Consider the following 23,809-nt stretch of genomic DNA (forward strand, 5'->3'; position numbering starts at 1 on the left):
ATGAAATATTTATGTTGCATGAGACTATGTGATAAAACCTTAGGCTTAGAGTCCTTTTGCTTCTGATTACATTTGGGATTTTTTTTTCTATGACCAGACATTCTGACGCCAGCTCTTTTACACTGAGCAGATGTCATGTAGTAAAAATGGGTACCAGATGCTGTGAGCCGCAGAAGGGCGATTTGTTTAAGAGCTGGCTCTGACTTTTTTTTTGCATTCAATTACTCTGCAGAACAAACCTTACACAAGCATTTAGGTAACTCAGCTAACTTCAGACAAGCATTTTAATAATAGATTTCATCTCTGAATGCATTCAAGCAACACACCGTATAAATGGTGTTTAAGGAATTAATTGATTTCTGCATAATACCTTTATTTTTTAAGGTGAAGAGAGAGCTGCAAAGCTCTTGGCAGGGACCCAGAAGTGTAATTAATGTGGAGGGCCAAATTTTCAGTTGCCCTTAGGTACTGCCTCCGCATGCTCCTGGCAGGTGCAGTGAGGGAAGGGCAGGGGGGAGAGTAGGGGGTGGAGGGGAGAAGGGAGAGGCGGCTTTGGGTCACTAAGTAAGAAAAGAAGCTAGAGTTCAGTGAGTTCTTCTGTTCCTTCCCCTTTCAGGTCCCAAGCACATCCCCAGCAGGGCGCAGGTGACGGGGGCTGCCTCCTCCACCTCCTCCTCTTCTGCAGATGAAGAATTTGATCCCCAGCTTTCCTCGCAGTCAAAGGTAAAAACATTTGGCAAACCAAAGGGGGCCTTGGCTTGCAGGGCTGTTTACCCTCCAGACTTGAGACCCAATGTGGGCTCCAGCTGCGGTGGTTTCGTTCGGAGGATCACGTGTCATTGCATCTGACAGCGACTGCTCTTTTTACCTGGAATACCCCAAGAATTATCTCTTTTTTGTTGTTGTTAACTTTTATAAGCTTGCCTCTCTCAGAGATGTAAAATAGGGGAGGAAAAAAAAAAACCCTGACGTGTCTACTTGAAACCATTTGGTGACTGCAGCTCTTAAAAGTGGGTTTCATTTGTGGTCCAACAAGCAAACTATTGAAAAAATTACAACACACAGATGCCTATTTCCCTGGGGGAAGCACAGCTTCATTTAAGAAGCACTCGAGACAGATCGGATGCAACGTGCTGTTTATTCTAATTAGAACTATGAAATGAACCTCGCAGTTGCACAGAGGTGTGGAGACTCCGAGGGTCCCCGCCGTGGAAGGGACCCGACATGTGCCGGCTGGGGAGATGGCAGTCCCCACTCCTTGCTTCATGAAGGTTAATATTTCTGGAGACCACTTTAAATAACTCCCACACCCACTGAAAAGCACAAGCAGTGTTGTATGTCTTTAAATGCAGCTGTATTTCACAAACACAGAGACACGTATCCCATGACATAAGCCCACCATTGTTTTTTTTCTTTGTCCACTGGGGCTGGGGCGGTTTCACTGGAGTGGTTTCATTGGGGCAGCGGGCTGAACGGATGGACCTAAAATGCTTCCCGGGTGGACAGAGATGCAGTTCACTGCCCTGGCCGTGTTTATTTTTTGGAGCAGTGAGGATCAGAGGAGAAAGGGAGAGAACCAGATTTATTTACTTAGACTCAACTTTTCCATATCTGGCACTAGGAGCTTTGGCGTCTTTTCAAGTCACTCAGGGGTTCCAGCTCCCCAAGGCCCAGCTTGGAGCAAGTCAGGAGGGGGCTGGGAGACGGCTTGAGTGTGTGTGTGTGTGTGTGTGTGTGTGTGTAAGTGAGAGTGAGAGAAAGAAGAATGAGAGACTATGTCTAGAGTCCTAATTGTGCAACTGTGGGTATTGCTGATTAGTTCATTACTCAACACAAATGAATTCTATGTGTGTTGACTTCTAGGGTTTCCTTACTGTCCCTCTCATCTTTCTGAGTGACCCTGAGTTACTTCTGTATTCAAATGAGCATCAGCCATCCTGACACTTATGGAGAATAAAAGAATGGCGTGGCCCAAACACATCCAAATTGTAAAGCCATGATACCTAAGGCATGCTTTGCAAGTAGCTCTTTGTCCTCCTGCTGTGCCAGGACAGATCTGGTCCTCGCTTACCTCCCAGTGAGGTAAAGCCTGCTTGCTTCACCTGGCTGCTGATGTGACCACTCTTACGAGAAGGAAAACTGGCCAAGGACTCCCCATGGGCTCACAGTGAGGGAACAAGGGGAGTTTACCCGCTCTGGCTTCCTTATCTCTTCTGTCTCATACAGGTGTGTCACCAGATGTGGGGCACAGAGCCCATGTCAGCTCAAGTGAACCTTTGCATAGGAAACTGGAGACAGGATGTGCATACTCCATGTCTTCCTTTTGCTTTGCCCCTCCCCGCCAGCTCTGCTCCCAAACTGGCTCTGGATGTGAGACTGGGACGAGCAACTTGCCCTCGTCCTACCAGTGTTCTTTCTCTGTCCTTCATCTTTTTCTTCCTTATCCCTTAGTCTCTCTTTTCCTCTCTGTATCGCCATCACCATCACTGAGGACATAAGAACCATGCCTGGCACCTCGTGAGGCCATCTGAGCATTAATAAATCATCCTTCATTTCCATACCAATGTCTTTTAATAAAAAGCAATAAAGGACTTTCTTTCATCCTGTAAGTTCTGTTTTGCCAGTTCTTGATAAGGCCGTTGCAAGGTAGCAGTTTTTCTGCTGGGAAGTGCTGTTGAAGCATCTTCCTTTGAAATTGTATTAAATGCTCCTAATTCAGGGGGAAACTTTGCTGTTTCTATAAGGCAAGAGTCCTCTTTGTGCTTACACAGTATTTGGTGCAGGAAAGGTGAAACAGACTAGATGAAAATGTGGATGCAGGATTCAGCTTACCCGGGCTTACCTCCTGGCCCTGCCAATGACTACGTGTGTGTCCTCTTGGGCAAGTTAATTTAACTTCTCTGAGTTTTGATTTCTTTATCTATAAAGTAAGTCCAAATTGAGGAATAGTCAAGGTGATACATGGGAAGTAATCAGCACAGTGTCTGGCACATAACACTCAATAAATGCTGGGATTTATTATGAAGGTTAAGAGATTGGAAGCTCAAGAGATAGTTGTTAAATAAATGAACTGACTCCTCACAGACTGAGTTAGACAGTCTCTGGTTAACAATGACCAATGATCTCCACCATGCTCCTCCCTAGCCTTTCCAGAAAGATCTGGCTGCCTAATAGTGGGGTTCCCTGACTCCAATGGCCAGGGACCTCTGTTCAGAGTGATTGACAGTCAATTGGGAAGTCATTCCCTAGAAATAAAAATGATGTGATATGGAATAAATTAGAGTTCTGAGAGCCAATATTTCCTTCCAAGGATGAAGGGGAGCATGAGACCTTTAGGACTCTAGATCTTCAAGGGAATCCTATAAAAACCAAGTTTCATCATTGAGATAAATGCTTTCACTGATGATCTGTAGACATTCGGAACCCTGAAAGCTGGATGCTTTCTAAGGAGTGTGGTGGTCTTTCCAAGGAATGGGTGTCACAATGACAAGGGTCTATGAGCCCCTGGAAAAGTGGAGGCTTTTGAGGCTCAATCTATAACCTCTGTTATGGGCCTGGATTCCTTTGGCAGTATCTGGGGTCAGGCCTGGTAGGTCTACTCCCCAGTTGTGGACATACGGTCCTTTTAATGGGCAAACTTTCAGTTCAGCCACGGTTATTGAATACCCAGGCTCCAGCCTCGCTGTAACAATTTTTTCATTCCTCATTTGTTTCTGCCAGTACTAAAGAAGAATCTCTAGCACACTCTAATCCTCATGCTGCTATAAAAAACTTGATGTGTATGCTCAGAGAAGGCAAACTCATAGTGAAACTGGCTCAATTTGAACACTTTCTTTGTGAATACAGGATGTGTATGTGTGCGTGTGTATAATTCATATACTCCTACATACATTTACACATATAGTAGATGAAAAATAATAGATTTTAGTAAAGAATTATAATAATGCTAATTTATAATAATAATGCTGATAATAAAAATCATAGTATGTACTGAATTTCTGTCCTATATCTTTTTCAATTATTCTGCAAAGAGCTTGACCCACCTTATCTCATTTAATCCTTATTACATCCCTACGAAGTCAGCATGAAGTCATTCTCATCACTCTGAAAAGGACGCAGAAGTTCAGAAACTATGCGGTGCACTGAAGTGCACGCAGCTCGGCTGGGAACTGATGCCAGCTCTGCAGGCTCCCGGCCTCTGTGCTCAACCATTACCCTCTGCGCTTTCTCCAGTCAGAAGTGTCTCTTGAACTTTGTGTTATGTGGAGCAGGCCGTGACACTGCTTCCCCTTTCTCTGGTGTCTAAAACCCGGAAATGGCACCATCAAGATCCAGACACCTCTTTTGAATGCATCAGTTTTGAATGTTCTGTATTTTACAAGCCCAGGCACACAGAGAACCCAGTGATATGAATGATGCATTTGTACAGCAGAGTGAAGTAGGGAGGAGAAGCAATCTGAGGCCTCTCTCCAGCCAAGAAAACTTTCTGTCTGACTTAGATATGCTCTTGCACCATCAGGTTTGATTAGGCACTGTAGAATGAACCTCAAGACTGTTTAAAGGACTTGTTTTCAAGTGGCGTACTTATGTGTGTGTGTGTGTGTGTGTGTGTGTTTTAGGCTCATCATCTTTGGGCTTTACGGTAGCCCCCACAGAGAGTATAATTCCTGCATTATTCCTACCTTCCACTGAACCAAGCGAGTGCTCTGTAAAGCCACTCCCAACTACATACCTACACACACACATCCCCCAACATAACCACACACACCAGTCTCCCAATCTAGCACCTACTAGCTACATGTGGCTATTAAACTCATTAAAATGAAATAAATTTAAAATTCAAGTTCTAAATCACATTAGCCTCATTTCAAGTGCCTACCTGGCTGGAGGCTTCTGTATTTTAGAGAATCACAGATACAGAACATTCCCATGATTGCAGAAGGTTCCATTGGACCTTTATTGTTCTAGAAGCTAAGCAGCAGTTTGGTTGCAGAGGGCAGAAGCCCACGTGGGTATTTTGTAAGTTTGAACCCCATTTCTCCAACATATTGTTTTCTTCTCTGTTGGCTTTTATAGGAGAGGAAGATGCTTAGAAGAAGAAGGAAGCTGGAAAAAGCAACACAACAATTGGTTAAGCAAGAAGAACTAAAAAGACTTCATAAAGCTCAGGTCAGAATACAAACTGTGTGTGACTGAGTGGGTCTGGGACCCTGGCGATCTGGACCTGACAGCCCTTTGGGAGTCTGTATTGCATCAGGGAGGTGGGCTGGAGAAAGGCAGTTCCTCTCTGAGCAACCAGGTTTGTGGCTACGCTAAAGGTGCTGGCTCAGTCCCCGGTGGCACTCTGGAGGCTTGGAGAGCCCATGTGTTGATCTGGCTTCCCACCACCTTTCCACCTGCAGGCATGTTTCCAGCAAAATGAGCCTGAAATGACAGCCAACACATGGCCTTGGGAACATCCCAGGCCTTGATGGCCATATGGCAGTAGCCTTTGCTGTGTCCTCTGTGAGGGCGCGACCTTCCCTCAACTTCCTGCCAGTGTCTCTGCTGAACTGACAACTACTAGGGGCTGCTTCTGTTTCCAGATTAGTTGATGGCATAAACACCCAGCATTCTGATATAGATTTCCCGGCCTACTACTCCAAACATTTCTGCCCAGACTGATCTGCCCACCTCTGCCACAGACCAGCAAAGGAAGCAGAAAGGCAAGGCATTCCCCCTCTCCCTGAGGACCCAAAGCTAGCCTTGAAGAACAGTTAGGTTTCAGAACAAAAGGACTTGAATGACCACTCATTCTAATCCAATGTGCCCTTACCTTCCTTTCTCCAGTTATTCCCTTGGTCTGGCCATGTGGTCCTGTAAGTTGTTTCTGAGAAGAAGGAGGTAAATTTAATTCATCCTCCTTTACCTTTCAGAGTGACTAACTTGGGAGCTGCCCCTTTCACTGAACGGACAGGGAAAATTCCCATCAAGGTCCTCTGTCCTCTCTCAAATTCTAAAATAGGCTTCTTTGAAACATTTCAACTTCCCCTCCTGAGAACAAGATAAGTCTTTATGCTGTGGATTGGCCAGCTCAGCAATTGCCCCTCCTTGTATTTTCACTCCAGACAATAGGTAGCAGTAAGGGAAGAATTACAATGACCTTTTGAGTCTTGATTTGCATTCCTTTTTAGTCTTGGAGACTTTCATCCTTAGTTTCTAAAGAATGACCACTAGAGTAGCCAGCCTGGGCTGCCATAACAACATACCACAGAGTGGATGGCTCAAATAACAGAAATGTATTCTCTCACAGTTCTGGAGGCTGGAAGTTAGAGATTAAGATGCCCTCAGGGTGGGTTTCTGGTGAGGACTCTCTTCCTGGCTTGTAGAGAGCTGCTTTCCTATGTCCTCCAGTGGCCCTTTCTTTCTGTGTAGACACAGGGAAATAGAGCCCAATCTCTGGTATCTCTTCCTTTTCTTATAAGGCCATCAGTCCTGTCAGGTTAGGGCCCCACCCTCATAGCCTTATTTACCTCCTTTAAAGTCCCAATCTCCAAATACAGTCCCTTTGGGAGTTAGGGCTTCAACATATGAATGGGGGTGGGGGGGGCAGGTGTGGGAGGAGGCTCTACTAACTCCGTAACAACCACATAGCCAGAATTACCAAGTAATCAGTAATGAAGTTATTTAAATGTTTTCTTTCCTTTTGCAATTCTACACCATGCCAGCAAGAGACCGATTTATAAAGATATAATTATCTTTAAAAGAGAGACAGAGAGGAAGGGGGCATGAAAGTACAAGTTGTAATTCCCATCTATTTCAGATTGTATGTTTGGGCTTAAACACATTTAGTTGGCACAAGAGGAACCAGGTGGCAGCTCAGGCCCCTCCTGCTCTGGCCTCTTCACTGGGTTGGAGGTGCTTTGGCAACTGTACCCCTGCATCCAGGGGAGACGGAGAAAGATGTGGAGTTAAGGAGGAAGGGGAGAGAGACAAAGTCGGAGTAATGCAGAGGGGAAAGAACACACGCGCTCTACCTGCCCCAACAGCTGCCTGTTCCTTAAATTTACCTGGTCTGCCAGGTGCAAAGTCTGCTCTGCCCAGAGATATGCCTTTTGGCAGCATGGTGTCTGAAAACAGGGAAAACTGATGGGGCGAATAGAATGCACATAGGAAAGGCTTTCCCCTAATTTTCCTTCCCAATATACACAAGAGAGAAAGAGCTAGTAGGGAAGATAAAAATGCAAATACAAATCCACTCATGACCCTAAACTTTAATAAGTGCCAATGGTCAGTTCAAGGAGGGTGTGAAGTTGTCCCTAACGGGATAAACATCTTGTGTCTTAATAACCTGCCAGTAGCAATGCTACCATACACGGCCACAGTGAAAGGCCCCTGAGCTCCAGCCCTGTGGCGCAGTGAAGGAATAGGCACAATCTGTAGCTCAGGACAGGAGCCAGGCCCATGGAGAAAGGACACCCTGCCCTGGGAGCTGGCCGAGGGCTCCTGCTCCAGACCAGCTTCTCCAGAGGGATCTGCTGGGTTTTCTTGGGAAAACAGAATGTGAGCATGCTCTGTGTCTGCCCCTGGAGCCCCTGTCCTGCTCTGAGTCATGGCTGCAGCTCCGGTGCTTCTGCCAAGACCAGAGTCGGGGCTGAGTCTCCGCCAGCCTGGCCCGGCAGCCTCCGCCTGAGAGCACGTCTGTGTGACTGGCCTGGTCAAAGTGGACCGTTTTACCTTCTACTTGGGGGCAAACTGAGCTGACACACAGACCCCTTGCTTTATGTCTTCATGCTAAAGAAGGGAGACATCTGGGTACAGTTGTTTGGGAACTCAGCAGTCCTGGCCCCTTTCGTCAAGGAGGTGACATCCCATGAGAAAGGGCCTCTTCCTCTTGGGAAGTGTGACTCCACACACCGGGAGTCCCCATGTGACCTAAGACCCTGGCATTGCAGGCCATCCAGAGGCAGCTGGAGGAGGTGGAGGAGCGGCAGAGGGCCTCTGAGATCCAGGGCGTGAGGCTGGAGAAGGCACTACGAGGAGAAGCAGGTAGGCTTCCCAAGGGATCCCGAGGCTGCAGTCTGAGGGCAGAGCTGGTCTAGCCCATCTGGCCAAACAGTGAGACTTTGTCACGCTCTGTCAACGTCAACGTACAGCGTGAAATCCACAACCGCTTCGCACCTTCACAGTCAGCCTGGCAGCCCCATCTGAAATTCCAAGGGGCTCAGGTAGACCTATGGGCCAGGCCACTGGCTGTCCAGTCCGCCAGGGGCCTGCTGTGTGCATGTTCTTTGCCATTCAGGGCTCAGGATAAATTCAGGAGAAACATTTGGGCCTTCAAGCAATGTTGGTAGTGACTCAAAGCCCAGATTTCAAGTAGAAATCCTGGTCTTGCCCTTTACACACTGTGTGACATGGGGCCAGTCATGTTCCTCATCTTTATGAACTTTGTATTCTTCTCTAAATGGAGATAATAATGGTGATGTAAGAATTGAAGAAGAAATTATTTATGTGTGTGTGTGCATACATTTAGATACGTATATATACATCTATACATCTATATACATATGTACATATAAATAACATATATACACACATATATAAATTAGCACATTGCCTGGCACAGGTAAAGCACTCAATGGTAGCTATTCTACTGATGGCTTTCAGATTCTCAGATCCAAACAGAATTCATCTGGTGAAGACCTACTATGTGTTGGACATGAAGACAGTGGGTCTATAATAATAAAGATGACACAGTTTCTGCCTTTGAGAACCCCATAGCCACTGAAGGACCCAGACATGTGGAGAAATGAACCTCCACGCAGGAGAACCAGTGCTGGGGTGGGAACCAGCTGTAGGGTGCACGGGAGCAGAATCAAGGGTTTCCTAACTGATCTGGGAGAGAGGCAGTCAGGTGGGGCTTCCTGGAAGGGGTGACCTATTAAGATGAGAACCAGAAGAGGAACAGGGGTTAACGGGGAGGTGAGGAGATTGTTCTGGCAGAGGGAGCAGCCCCTACAAAGGCTGTACGTGAAAAAAATGTGAAGCTCCTTAACAAACAAGGAGCCGGCGAAGGGTTCTGAGGGGAGGGATGACTTCCAGAAACCTACCGTTTTGGGAAACCACCTGGCATCTGGGTGGCTAGTGAATTGGATGGGGTCCTTAGAGTTTGTGGAAAGTACTATCTCCTTAGCTTTGTGACACGATGCCTTTAACCCTTTATGTTTTGAATATAAATTGTGAAAAACTGAACACTGAAAACACATTTCTCTCTGTGCAGCCATGAAAATGTGTTACTTGTTAAACAACAGAGTGCAAGGTTAGCATTTCACTTCTCTTAAAAGTGCAGTTATTTGAGAGTGATGATACTAGCAGGGGCAGACCCCAGTTTTGTGAGCCCCGAAGTGCCTACAATGTTGTGCCTGCAAAATCGTGCGGGCTGCGCCCAGAGCCTTGCAAGCGTCCATCCACGTGAGGGCCGCATGGGTTTGGATTTGCTAGTTGTGTGGTTAATTGGCTTCTGGAGAACAGGAAAACAGTGGAGTCTGACTTGATCCCTCTGTGCCTTAGTTTCCGTGTCTGTAAAGCAAGAGCGATAATCACATCTGTTTCTGGGATTTGTGGTGAGGATCGGCTAAAGCAATTTCTGTGGAAGCTCTAGCATGGTGCCTTGACTATGGGATGGATGGGATAGATGACTAATACATGCTCGTTCCTTTTCTTACTGAAATATACTGTGCATTTTCTTACAAAGAAAACCTAAGTCCACTCATCAGAAGTAGGATTCATTACACAAGTGATACCTATTTCTGGCCGCTGGGTGTGAGAGTCACTGCCTGTCTTCGCAGCTGTGCTGGGGACCTTTGGTACAGTCACCTGCCCTTGTTTGACGTTTGGTCACATTCCCAATCAAGGAAGCTCTGGCACTTTTCCTTAGGAATCCACTGATTCCAGGGAGAATAACAAGGGGATAAATCCTTCCTCTTTCAAAGCCACACATTTTTCGTCAGATTTCGTTATATCCTTAGAAATAACAAGGACACACCAACAAAGCCAGGGCATGTTTCAGTTTGCTGGGGAGGAAGTGTGAAGTAGTGAGGTAAGTAGAGTTACAGGCATCGAAGAGCACTGGGTTCAAATTCTGTTCCATTGCATTTAGGCTGTGTTGGTCCTAGGAAATCACCCAACTTCTCTGGTCCCATATTCCTATCCCTGACAATGGATAGTCTCCATAGTACCAGGTCATTGTGAGAATGCAGGGTAATGGTGGACAAAGTGTCTCCTAGAGTATAGATGATAAATGCTATCTGGTATTATTTTTCAAAATATTAATATCCCCACACATACACTTTTAAAGAATTGTCTCTCGTCTTCAGTACTTGAGGTTTAAATTCTAGAAACCAAATTTTTAACACTTCTGAAAATCTCCCTCACCCCAAATGTAAAGGAAGGCTACTTTAAATTATGAGCTAAAGAAACCCAGCAGCTTGTGGTGTCTTCAGAGCTGTGCTAACCTGGCCAGAAGGTGGGTTCCATTCATTCTCGTCATGTTCTTAGTAACTGAATTCCCCTTTTTCTCCTGGATTGTCCCCGTGTGGGTGACGGCTGCAAATCAGCCAGGGGTGGAAGACTCCGAGAGTCAGGTCACGGAGAACAGCCCCAAAGGGAACCATATGGGAGATTTGCAAACCAGGCACCAAAATTAATACACTCTAACTTGTAATAACATTTGTGCAACAGTAATATTCCTTTCCAGTTTAATATTCTATTCAGCCCCTTTAAGAGATTGCCCTGGTGCTTAATGAATGACCAGTGCTTATTAGGTTAAGTTATATTTGAGCTGGCCTGTGCTGCTCTGGTTCAAGTAATTTAATGGGAATTATTTAATAGGTATTATTAGGATAATTAGAAAATGATCACAGTTAGGCAATAATATTGAGCTATAAAGGTTGTGAATAACCGAATTTAGAGACAGGCCTGAAAACATGAGTCGTCTGTGACGGTTGTGCAAGTCTCCTCTAATAATTATGTGCACCAGCCTGAAAGCGTCTTTTGTTCCCGGAGTTACTCATTAGGCCGGCACTGAATCAGAGGAACATGCGGGGGTGCAGGGTGGAGGGCACTGATGGCTGATGAGCAAAATGAGGCTTTGATGAGCTCCTAATTGTCGTGACAACAATTCCTGCTTTCTTTTTTTTTTCCCCAACGGTCAGAAATAAGCTTCCTCACCCCTGGGAAGGGTTTCCCTCCCCATTTTGTCAAGAAAGGGGAAACCAAGAAAAACAAAAATTGAAGAACCCACCGCAGAAGACAAGGTATTACATTCTGTAGAATGTGTGTGTGTGTGTGCAAGCGCTTATGCGCTCGCACGTTACAGATGGACACCCTTGTCCGAGGGAATGGAACCCCCTGCTGGTCCTGGCTGCCTGGAGTAAAGGACCAGGACATGCTGAATCTGGATTGCCCTGGGCCCCACCTTCTGTCAGGAGGCCAGCTGCAGCCCATCCGGCCACTTAGATTTTTCTTAATCAGGGCCTGCTACCTACCGGTTTGTTGGTCTTCAGTGCAGTGGTCAGTGTTATGTGCTGGGGGCGTGGAATACCCCCACTTAGCAAGAGACTGCCATTCAAATTTAGATGGTCTGGATAACGGAATTTGTTCTTTCTTTCAATACCTAGAGACAAATGAAATCTGATGAAAAATGTGTGGCTTTGAAAGAGAAAGGATTTATCCCAAGAAAAGTGCATGGGAATTATTCCTCCCTTAGGAATTTACCAGATTCTGGGAGCATTTACCAACTGGTTGTATGCATTGAGTTTCTTGTTGTTGTTGTTGTTATTATTATTACTATTATTATTAGAGCCAAGTGGCTCCTCCATCATATAGAGGGGTTTGCAAAGAACATCAGGGTATGTGGGGCTGCCAGCAGGTGGCAGCAGGAGCACACATTATGACTAGAAATGGCAATGAAAACCTCGCTGGGAAGAGGGATGTATTTTGGTTTACACTCTGTGGTTTTTATCTTGACTGCTGCTGAGGAACAGAAGGAATAATAACTTTCTGAGTAATATAATGGTTCAGTGTCCTGAAAAGGACAGAGATATTAGAGTCAGGCGCTCCTGAGTTGGAATCCTGACACCATTCATAGAGAATGGTAAGGATTAACAAGCCTCCAAAATGATGGCTAAGCAAGAAAAGAATGTTGGTCAGTTTGCCACAACTCTGTGATTCAGTTGAAGTAGGACACCCCTGAGATTGAATCCCAAATGGCCATTAGATAACAACGACCTTTTCGCCAAGCTTTCTCATCTGTGAGATGGACTAATCATACCATCCTTATAGGGATGCTATGAAGAAGGGACTAAGTGAAATACTGTTAGTAAAGCACCTAAAAAAGCTGCCTGGCATACAATTGGTGTTCAAAAAAAAATAGTTCCTTCTTTTTTTCTCTTTTTGCTTAACCCCTCCACCTTTTACACCCAGCCCCCAAACTCCTCCCCTCTGACAGCTGTCAGCCTATTCTCCGTATATATGAGTCTGTTTCTATTTTTTTGTTAGCTTATTTTGTTCATTAGATTCCACATATAAGTGAAATCATATGGTACCTGTCTTTCTCTGACTGGTTTATTTCACTTAGCATAATAGGTCCATCCATGCTATTGCAAAAGTAAGATTTCCTTCCTTTTTTTTTCTTTACAGCCAAGTAGTATTTCATTTAGAAATGTACCACAGCTTTTTTATCTACTCATCTACTGATGAACACCTGGGCTGCTTCCAGATCTTGTGATTATAAATAACACTGCAATAAACATACCTCTTCTTTTCTTTCCTATTCCTGTCATTATAAAACCCAGCTGGGTGGGCAACAGTTTTTCAAATTGAATTTGATTTGTTCATTGCTTCACATTCATTTATAACTACACTCCCTAGAAGAGGTTTAAACTAGTTTCTATACATATATAACACATGAATCTCACATGCCTGGCGCATATTAGGATCTCAGTGTAGACTCATGCTGTTACCCCCACCCCCAAAATAGTTCAGCAAAAGCGGATTAACAAAGAGAACCAAACACTGGTTCTGCGGCATGCATCTCTGACAGCATGTAACAATCTGGGGATCGATTTCAGGGAACGGACATCCTTTGGGTGACCTTCCACAGAGATTTGTCCCCTGCCTGTGCTAAAAGGCAGTGAGTCCAAGGCTTGTCAGCCATCACAGTGACTGGTGGCTGTGCTCTCAAAGGTCAGCAGAGGAGGGGAAAGGCTGAGGTCCTTCCGAGATCCTGAAGGAGTCTGATTGTATGAATACAGGGAGGCCATAAAACTGGAAACTCAGGTAACATTATTTCACTACATAATACAATGGAATAGGGTCGGGAAAGAACGCCAATCTCACAGAAAATGGCCAGGAATAAGGCAGTCTGCAAAGTCGATGGTGAAGCAAGCAAGGCATTGAGGTAGGTTCGCCACAACTCTGCAGGTGCTGAAGTGAATGCCCAGGTGCGCTGCATCCCAGCAGGGAGTCCGCCACTCACAGCACAGCGAGCAGCAGGAGTGGCCACATGCTATGCGTTGCCCTGTCCCCAAGCCCTGTGGCCTGACCTAATAGGCTGAGACAGTAGCTGTGCACACAGTGGGTTGTGCCACAACTGAGGAGTTCAGGGCAAAGAACTCAGCAGCTTTTCTAGCAAGCAGCAAACTCACCAGTCCCCCTTTACCAGGAAGAAAATGTTTCACAGTAGTCCTGCTGCGGCACCCTGACCCACTTCTCAGAATTGCCTCCCCAACTAGTTGTAGGAATGGCTCAAGGTCAGAGGGTGGCTGTTCGGTTTTTCAGTTTGACACACCCAGCAAAGACCCAGGGATGCTCAACATCTATGGCAGACTGCCTCAACTCAAATTCCGATAACCTGTTTCTAGCCTCAGCAGTAACAGTGATGAGCCCAGTGTAGGCAAGACTAAGATTCCCTCCTGGAAGAAGACTTGGGTTCTTTTCATTGCACGGATTCCAGTGTCCTTGAGGCCTCAAGGGTTCCGTGCCTTAGAGCATTGCTTTAACACACAGAAAATTACTATGAGAGCAGCAAGAAAGTGCATTTTATCTAACAAGTTAGTCCACATTAATGTATAATAGAATAAATGTTTTAAGAAATAATATTGAATTTTGCTTCATATGAAAGACTGAACTTCCTATTCTGTCCCATTTTTAGTGCTTATTATAGCCCATAAAGTTAATTTTGTGACTCTCAGGGTTGAAAAACACTATCATAATGATTTTACCTGGGAAAATGTGTAAAACCAAATAACCAGAAGGCTGCCTGAGCCACAGACCCAGAATGAGGTTCCTAAGGAGCGTGGGGTAGCACAATGCTGGATGAGACACTATAAAAGCCCATTCACTACAAGCATTCTTGTAAAAAACCTTGCTGTGCTCTCAAGTAAGTGAGATAAAGCTTTGAAGGTCGAGAAAAAGAAAGAAGGTGTGCTGAAACTTACATGTGCCAGGGAAGAAGCAAGCACAAGCGCAGAAATCTAGAGTGACCTTGGGGGTAAATATCAGTGCTTTTAGAGTCTAAGCCTCGGAACGAATAAAAAGTGAAGGAGCTGACCTTGAGATTCCCCCTGTAAGCCAAGTGTCTAGTTCTTCCAAACCACTTATAGATCCTCTAAAGCAGAGGTATCACACTCATTTTCACAGGGGGCCACATCAGCCTCGAGGTTGCCTTCAAAGAGTCAAGTGTAATTTTAGGACTGTATAAATGTAACTACTCCTTAACAGTTAAGTGAGAGCTTGGCCCTGCAGCCAGGTAGAAACAAGGTGCCGTGCGGGATAAAACGAGGTGGAGGGCCAGATTCGGCCTGAGGGCCTTGTGTTTTCCACCTGTGCTCTGAAGAAGTTATGCCTCAGTTTAGACTTTCAGGATCCTGACAGATTAAGTTCAGTAAACTATGAGTTTTTAATAATAATTATTTTAAAAATCACCTCAAACACAGAGGAATCAGTCACTAAGAATGAGAGTCAGCAAAAACAACACATTTAAATGGCCAAGGACTTCAACTACATTAATTATTAAGTACAGAAAATACTACATCTATGTCTATGTGTGAAATATTTAAAGAAATAGAAAATTGCATGTAAAAATGAGCAAACAGAAAAACACTGTAAAAGTGAACGGGCAACAAACACCACCTTAAACTTAACCAACTTTAACCGTAATCAAACTTAACATCATGAGCTTCCTGCTGTGATATATGAGAAAGATATATTGTCACTAAAATAGATGTAGGTTGGGCCCTGGCTGGTGTGGCTCAGCTGGTTAGGGATCGTCCCATAAACCAAAAGGTAACAGGGCTGATTCCCAGTCAGGGCACATACCTCAGTAATGGGTTTGGTCCCCAGTCGGGGCACAAGTGAGAGGCAACTGACTGATGTTTCTCTCTCTCTTTTCCCTCCCTTTCCCACTCTCTGGAATGAATGTTTTAAAAAGAAACATTTTTTTAATAAAAAATAAAATAGATGTAAGTTGGAAGTTGAATGATTGGAAGTAGTGCTCCAGGGTCCTTATATTATTTAAAAGTAGGCTAAGGTGTTGATTTAGTTTAGACTTTGCCAAGGTATTAAAAATGCCGACTTAAATTTTAAGTGTAGTCACCAAAAGAATAGAAATAAAATGTATAAATTCCAAATCAGTCTGGGGAAACAGAGGGAGAAGAAATAAGAAAAAAAATAATCAACCGCACGAAAATTCTAACTCAATTCTAGGTAGCAGTCAAAAAGCATAGAAAAAAAAAATGAAAAGGTAGCAAAAAGAAAGATGGAAGAAACCAGCCCAAATATCTCAGTGACAGCAATGACAGTTCATGACCAAAACGACACCCAGTTATATGCTGTTTAGCAAATACATGTAAAACACAGAAGGAAAAGGATTACGAAATACATACTAACTTAATGAAGCCGGAGTAATTCTATTAAAAGCAGTAAAACAGCCTTTACTGCCGCAGCCATGGATAGGAATAAATAGAATCACCACATTATTTTAAAATGATCAACTCCCTGAAAAGTAGGACGGTTTTGGATGTGTGTGTGTGTTGACTATAAAAGGCTCAAAATATATAAAACCAAAAAATGATGAAACCACAGGGAAAAATTTCTATTATCATCACAGGAGAACTCAGTAAGTCTCTCAGGTGATGATGGCCAAGCAGACAGAACTTGAGTATAAATCTGAACAATGCAACTAATAACCTTCACTTAATGGACACTTAAAAAACCCTGCACCTTCAAATTAAAGGATGTATATTCTTCTCAGTTTCACATGGTGATTTACAAAAATGGACCATAAGTTCACAAAGTAAATCTCAGGGCATCTATAGTATATAGACTCCATTCTGTATTACCATGTAATTAACTTAGAAAACAACAGACAAAAGATATTTTTTAAAACCGTGTGTATGGAAAGTAAAAATATGTTTCTTATGAATCAAAAAAGTAGATATTTAAAAAATACTTGGAAATTTAAATATACTAAATAAGAAAAGGAAAACAGTAGATCAAACTCATGGGAGACGCTGAATGTGGTTCTTAGAAGTATTGCCTTCAATGATTTTATTAGAAAAGAAAAAAGGTTGAAAATTAATGAGCTAAAATTAATGTCTAAACTTAATTTAGAAAGAGGAAAACAAAATAAATTTAAAGAAAGAAAATAATAAATACATGAGCAGAAATAAATGATATAGAGAATAAAATAGAGGATCAAACAAGTCAAATATTGGTCCTTTAAAAAGACTGATAAAAGGCTAGAGACAATCTCTTCAATTGATTTTAGAAAATAAGATAGAAGACAGAAATAACTAAATTAGCAATGAAAGGGGCAGATATAACCAGAATATAGCAAAGATTCAAAAAGATACAAAAATATAATGAACATGTAATTTAATTAATTACAATCAAAACTTGACAATCTAAGAAGGGTGATTTAACAATCACCATATTAAATTAAAGAGGAAAACCATATTAAAGAGGAAAACCATATGGTCTTTTTAATAGAAAAAGAGAATATCTTTTGACAAAATCCAATACTCATTTGGAATAAAAACTTATAGCAAAAAAGGAATAGAACATAATAGAATGTTCTTAATTTGAAGAATATCTTCCAAAACCTTGAAGCAAGCATCATTATTGAATGGTAAGAGCATCGTATGAGAAACATTTCTTTAAAAATCAGGAATATGAGAAAGATGCTTACCATCATCTCTCCTATTCAACATTTACGGGAGACCTTAGTCAATATTGTACAACAAAGCAAAAAGACACCACACAAAGCTTGGAAAAGAAGAAACAAAAATTTTTTTCTAGAGGATAGAATTATTCATATGGTAAACCCAAAAGAATGTACAAATAAATTATTAAAAATGAGAGTTTATATGGTGTTAATTGAATATAAGATCAAAATGTAAAAAGAAATTGCATTCTATATCTCAGTATCAAGTGAATAACAAAGAAATAACAAGATGGCCCTGGCCAGTGTGGCTCAGTTGATTGGAGCATCGCTCCTGTATTTCAAAAGGTCGTGAGTTCGATCCCCTGTCAGGACACATACCTAGAGTGCAGGTTCAACCCCCAGTTGGGGGATGTGTATAGGAGACAACCAATTGATCTCTCTCTCTCCCATGGATGTTTCTCTCTCTCTCTTTCCTTCCCTTCCTCTCTCTGTAAAACCAATGAACATGTCCTTGGGTGAGGATGAAAAAGAATAACAAACAAAACAACAAAGAAAATATTACTAACATTAGCATAAAACATACTTAAGAATAAATCTAACAAAGAGTGCATACAACTTTTATGAAGCCAGTTTTAATACTTTTCAGAAACCACCCAAAGGCCCAAATGTTATCTCACGCATATGAAAACCCAGTGCAACCCTCTGTAGCACTGCGGCCCCAGGAAACAAGTGATCTGGGACAATCAGTGCTTCGTATGGGGAAAAGTGAAAGTGAGTCTTACCTTACACCGTACAAGTAAATGTCTCATAAAAATTAAAGACTCTAATATGAAAAATTAAACTGAAAAGTTAACAAGAATCTTTTTGAGCTCAACTTGGTAGTCTGTATGACTCTAAAGGAAAAGATAACCTACTAATTTGGAAAATATATTGGCAACAAATGTAACAAAAATATCAATATTCTGAAATATGTAAAAAACTCTTATAAATCAGTAATAGGCAACAACTCAGTATAAAAATAGGCAGATATAAACATATATTCACAGTAAAATATTCATGAGTAATTCGAAAAATGCAAATTAAGACTATGAGAAACTTTTAAACTATTAAAATATCAAAACTTATTTTAAAAGTGATAATACTAATTATTTGGCAAGGGTGAGAAATAAGGGGAGCTTTTATTCAATATTGGTGGGAATGAAAGAGTCACAACTCTTTGGAAAATAATTTGGCTTCATGCTATGAAACTGAACATTTGCATACCTTCCTACTCCAGAATTTCATTCCTAGGAGTATATTTCAGAGACACCCTTGCCCGCATGGACCAGAAGATTTATACAACACTGTTCACAGTAGCATCATTCATAATAGCCAAAAGAACAGCCTAGATACCCACTAACAGGAAATGGGTAAATTGTGGGCCAGCTAACTGTGGCATATACTGAGTATTACATACACAGCAGTAAAAATGAATGGCAATATGTATGCATTTTATCAATGCAATAATATGGAATTTAAAACAAGCAAGTTTTAGAAGACTACATGTAGTATAATATTTCAATAATATTCTAAAGCAAGAAAAACTATTTATAATGAAGAGATACGTAGCTAAAAGCAAAACAAAAAAAAGTGTTTAAAAAAGGAAGGACACTAGATCTTTTGTGTTTCAGCTGCAGCCCCTGGCTCTGTGCATGGAGCCATGAGTTTCCCTCCAGCATCCTGGCTTTGTCAACACTGAATCAGGCCAGACCCACAGTGCAGGTTTCTGGGTTATCACCCTCATGTGTAAGGCACCTGTGGGATGTCAGTGTGCCCAGAGTGCTGGACAGAGAAAGCCTGGCTAGAGATTGAAATGAAATAGGCCTGTGGATGAGCACAGGAGCTAAGAGCTGACCAGAGGCCAGAGAACAAGAGACAAAGGCTGAAACCCAGCCCTTCTGGGGAGATGCCCCACATGGTGCTGCCTAGGGCTCTGGCTGCAGTTACACTTCAATGCCCTGCGTGCCCCAGATTGTCAGTGAAGATGTTGAAGGCATTGACACATCTGTGGCAAGCACCAAATTAGGACTTCTCCCAGATTCTGTGCAGGCAGGAAATCACATCTAAGGAATTGGATAGTTAAAAACCAAAACCACACACCAATATGCCATCAGAGAAGTATTCAGCATCACGGATGAAAGAAAATGGTTAAAAAGTCATTACTTAAAAGACTAGGTTGTTCATGTATTATTGTTATTCACAGGGAAAATAGTTATTGACCATTAAGTGCAAGTCCCTGTAATGCAAGCAAGGACTCAGTGTTGTCAGGCTAGGTGATTTGAACTTGATTGTAGAGTGCAATTGAGAACTTCAGTAGGGAGTAACCAAATTTGCTTTGTACTTTTGGGAACTCACTTGGGGAAGAGCAGGTCAATTTAAATAACTCCATTAATAAAGAGTTGTTTTGTGTTGAGTTTTTATTGCTTTGCTTCACCCGGGCAAGTGGAAACCTTGCATTTTGTCCAGGAAAAAGCATAATATGCATACACGGGAGCTAATGAAGAGCCAGTCAATGGTAAACACAAGCAGCTGTGGCTGTAAGGGGTTGGTAACAGAGTCACTCCAATCGTAGCCAGGGGCTGCTCGCCTTCTGGCAGCTCCGTTCTAGCTGCATCCTGGTTCCCAGATGTAGGAGTCCCATGCCTGCCCTGGAAAGGCTTTCAGTTCAATGGCAGCCACAGGACCAGATGGAGAAATGGCTGAGCCAACCATCCGTGTGGGCACAGAGCACTGAGGTCTTCCCCAGCAGGTGTTGCGGATCTGGCCAGCCACGTGACCTTTGCATTTCAGCAGGGCCAAAAAAAGAGAATTATTTAAGAGTTTTTATTAACCTCAATTCTGGTTACAAGGTAAAGTTAGGCATGTGCAATGAAGTCAGGGACCACATTCTAGCTGAGTTTTCAAGATAAACAGAAAGTAATGCACAAGGAACTGTATAGAAGTAGACACTGGAAAAAACAAGTACTAAGAGCAATGGTACAATTTATTCAATGTTTACTATGTGCCAACCACTATGGTAAGCATTTCAATGCATCATCTAATTCAGTCCCCATAACCAGTTATGAGACAGGTACTATCATCATCCCCATGTTTTGCAGGAAGGGACCAAGGTGGAGACATGAGAGACTACTTGCCCAAGTTGACACATTTGTAAGTGGCTAAGAAGCCAGGTCTGCTGGATCTCAAAGCCCAGGCCCTCTGCCACTCGCTCCACTGCACCTACATGAGGGACAATGCTGGTCTGGGCTTCATCAGAACCCTGAAGGGAGCTATCTGGCGGGTGGCAGTGAGTTGAGGGAAGTCGTGGAGTGACGTCTCAGTGCATGGTTGCGGTGGAGAGGAGGGCACGCCTGGGCTTGGCAGTCACTGCGCCCAGTGCTTGGGAAAGGCAGATTTCCTAGGAATTGGCACATTGAGTCCATGTTCAAAGATCCCCAAAAGGGGATTTTTGACTGAGGAAATAAAGACTCTCAAAAAAAATGAACTGTGGGCTATAAAATTACAAGTTATTTTATTGAAAAAAGAAAATTAAATCAGTTAATTCGGTTCAACTTGTGTTTGTTGAGTCCAGCATCAATAGAAATCAGTGTGGTGCACAGGGAGCTCTCCGATGGACAAGATTTTAGAAGGACGCATAAGAAAGATTGAAAAAGGGACATGTTATCCCAGATAAAAGTCTGGCTAGAGCCTGTCAGTATAATGTAGCAAAGAGGCTGAATCTGACAAACAACAAAAAAAATACTCTAAAGATGGCAAAATAGAGCTGTTTCTTCTGGATGGGGACCAGGGGGAGGGTGGGCCGGGGCTGAGGCAGATGGTTCATGTTACACGAGGGGGAGCCACAGGATTCTCAGCTCTCAGCTTTTCTGTTTTCTTCATCGAGGCAAATGGTCCTCAATCTAGAAATGTTAAACAACTATCTAGAAGAGGAAATGGAATCTGGATAGGTGAGAAAAACAAGAGAGCAATGCATTCAGGTTTCTAAGCTCCAGTGAAAGATGATACATGCATAGAGTCTTGGATGTGACTAGTCAATCAGAACTTGTTGAACAAACCAAATTAACCCTCTGGTTTTGAGGAAAAAAACAAATGTGCAGGTGTAATCTCAGTCTTTGAAAACTCATGAAGAAGTCCAGGGCCAAAAGACTAGGGATGAGTGCATTTCCTACTTTTTGCATGGGAAGGAAACATAAATTCTGAGCCCATGTCAAAATTCCAGATAGGATTATTTTTTAAAATTGTACATATTTAGAAAGACATTTAACAATTACTAAGGAACTGCTGGTGTTTACTGAGAAGCTGTGAAAAACAAATGTCATGTCCTTTTCTGAATACGGCTGCAAGGTCTGTAGTGCCAGTGGGCGTGGCTGACGTTGTGAGGTTATTTTGTCGCCAAAGTTTCCTGTGACAGACTAACAGACCAGGTATGGAAATGCAGGCTGGAGCACACCAGTCTATAGAACCATTTCACCGAGAGGCTGAAAGAGGTCCCTTAGTGGGTCGGATGGCTCTGTCCTCCGTCCGGCCCCATCTGACATTTGGCTTTCAACACCACATAAAGGTACAGGATGGTCATTTATCAATTCCACAGAAATCCCAAATCTAGGAAAATGTGTCAGATGGATAAAATGGCCAAAAGATTTCCTTTGATGGAACAAAAGAAACAAGATATTTAACAAGATACGTAGAAAGTCTTGAATTGGGTTAAGCAAAAGATCAGTTGCATAAACAGAACATAGAGCCATTTGTCAGACTTCGCCACCACTGGGGTGAAAAGACCACATTCATTTGCCAGCCAGTTAGAATCCCTTGAAGACAAGGCTTCTGCAATCCCAGGGCACAGGGTGGGGGCACAGGAGGATCTCTCCACTCCAGGCTATTGATATTTTGCTTCTTCATTTTCCTTAAGATGTATCCCGGAAAGTTACAGGGCAAGCAGACCTGGGCAGCCCTTTTATGACAAAATGATAAATAACCTAGAGGTCCTGACTCTGAAAAAAAAAAAAAAAAAAAAGAACACTTCTGTGGATCGTGAGACCTGCTTTCAAATGTCCAAGTGTCTTTCATGTAAAATAGATAGTACGTATTGCCTTTGTTCCTCTAGAGGGCAAAACTGAACTCAGTGGCTAGTAGCCGACCCATCAAATTCCAATAGAAAGAAGTTTTCAACACTTAAGAGTACAGTGCCCTGCAGTGAGCTTCTTAGATAGCCAGGAACCCCACCCTCAGCGGAAGGAGTGGGAGGCTGCAGACTAGGGAGATGCAGGGAATTCTTGCATGTCTCCATGGGGAACAGAGGACCCCTAGGGTTCCTCCATGACACATACTATATTGTTTGAATTATGACCATTACCCTTTATTAAGCTTATACCACGTACCAGAGCAGGATTAAGTTCTTTGTGGGGACAGTCCCACTGCATCTTCATACCAAAGGAGGAGACTGCGATTGATTCAGGGAGGCTATGCTAAGTGCTTAAGCCCCCACAGTGGTAGGTGGAAGAATGGAAGTTTGATCCCATGTCTCAGTTCTCTTAACTTATGCTCTTAACTTCTATGTTATATACAATTCCTAGTCTATATACTTCATTCCTCTGCTCATCAGCTAATGTCCTGGAATGCCTTGTTCTTGACCTCCTTCTCTCCCTGGAAAACTCTTATTCATCCACTTAGACAGAGCTCACCTGCTGTCTCCTCTCTGGGGCTGTTCCCCACTCCCTCCAACACCAGATCAGTTGCTTCTCTTCTGTGTTGTATAGCAAGGGGCGCATCATATTCTATTTGGCCACGTAGTATTGATTTCATCCACTGGACTGCAAGCTCCCAGTTTCCCGAAGAGCTGGAATCAATCCTTATTCATCTCTGTCCCTCAGCACCACAACCAATGCTTAGGAGATGTTGGTACTCAACATGTTTATAAGTTTGTTCACACATTCATTCGTTTAAGTCAGTCAAGAAACTTAAGAAAGAATAACATCTTACTTATTTCCCTCTCCACTCTTCCCCTCTAATCTTTCCTGTGTAGAACTTTACATATCATTCTCCTATCCAGCCACCTTTAGTGTCCCTTTGTATTCAATAGAACAGAGTACACGAGCCTTCGCATGATGTCCAGTGGCCTTTATGATGAGCTCATCATGCACTCCCCAGGTGTATCACCCACCCCTCCTTGCCTCCTCAGCCTTTCCCAATCTCTGTTCCCCTACCTTCTCCCATCCCCTCATCTCTGCTCATATTGTTCCCTCCTCTTATAAAAGTCCTCTCCCATCCTCATTATTTCCTCTCAAAGTGTTATCCATTTTTCAACCTCCCAGTTCAAACACTGCCTTCTTGGGAAGCCCATCCTCATGCCCTGACCTGGAAAGCCTGCCCTTCTGTTTATTTCCAGAGTCCTCTCTTGCTGCTTTGTTGCAGTGACAGTTTTCTAGTGTTCTATTTTATTCCAGCTCTTTGTGCCCATCTGATCCAAAAGATTATCAAACAGTAAATACACTTTTTAGCTGGTACTCTGCCTTATTTCCAAATTTCTTGTGATATGTAGCATTACATATCACCGTAGCCCAAGTACCT

At 43.0% G+C, this 23,809-nt stretch overlaps 1 protein-coding gene across 9 annotated transcripts in view; it reads left to right on the forward strand.

The window, feature by feature from the left end:
• The window catches only part of LOC114499263 (F-actin-monooxygenase MICAL2), a 214,194-nt gene that overhangs the window by 177,419 nt on the left and 12,966 nt on the right, over window positions 1-23,809 (forward strand). For all 9 annotated transcript variants that reach the window (XM_036029035.1, XM_036029034.1, XM_036029036.1 and 6 more), the window contains 3 exons: window positions 617-723; window positions 5,077-5,169; window positions 7,935-8,028. In XM_036029035.1, the coding sequence (XP_035884928.1) occupies window positions 617-723; window positions 5,077-5,169; window positions 7,935-8,028 (294 nt within the window). The remainder of the gene's footprint in view (window positions 1-616; window positions 724-5,076; window positions 5,170-7,934; window positions 8,029-23,809) is intronic.

This window comes from Phyllostomus discolor, chromosome 6, assembly GCF_004126475.2.
Source record: "Phyllostomus discolor isolate MPI-MPIP mPhyDis1 chromosome 6, mPhyDis1.pri.v3, whole genome shotgun sequence".
Classification (NCBI taxonomy): Eukaryota; Metazoa; Chordata; class Mammalia; order Chiroptera; family Phyllostomidae; genus Phyllostomus; species Phyllostomus discolor.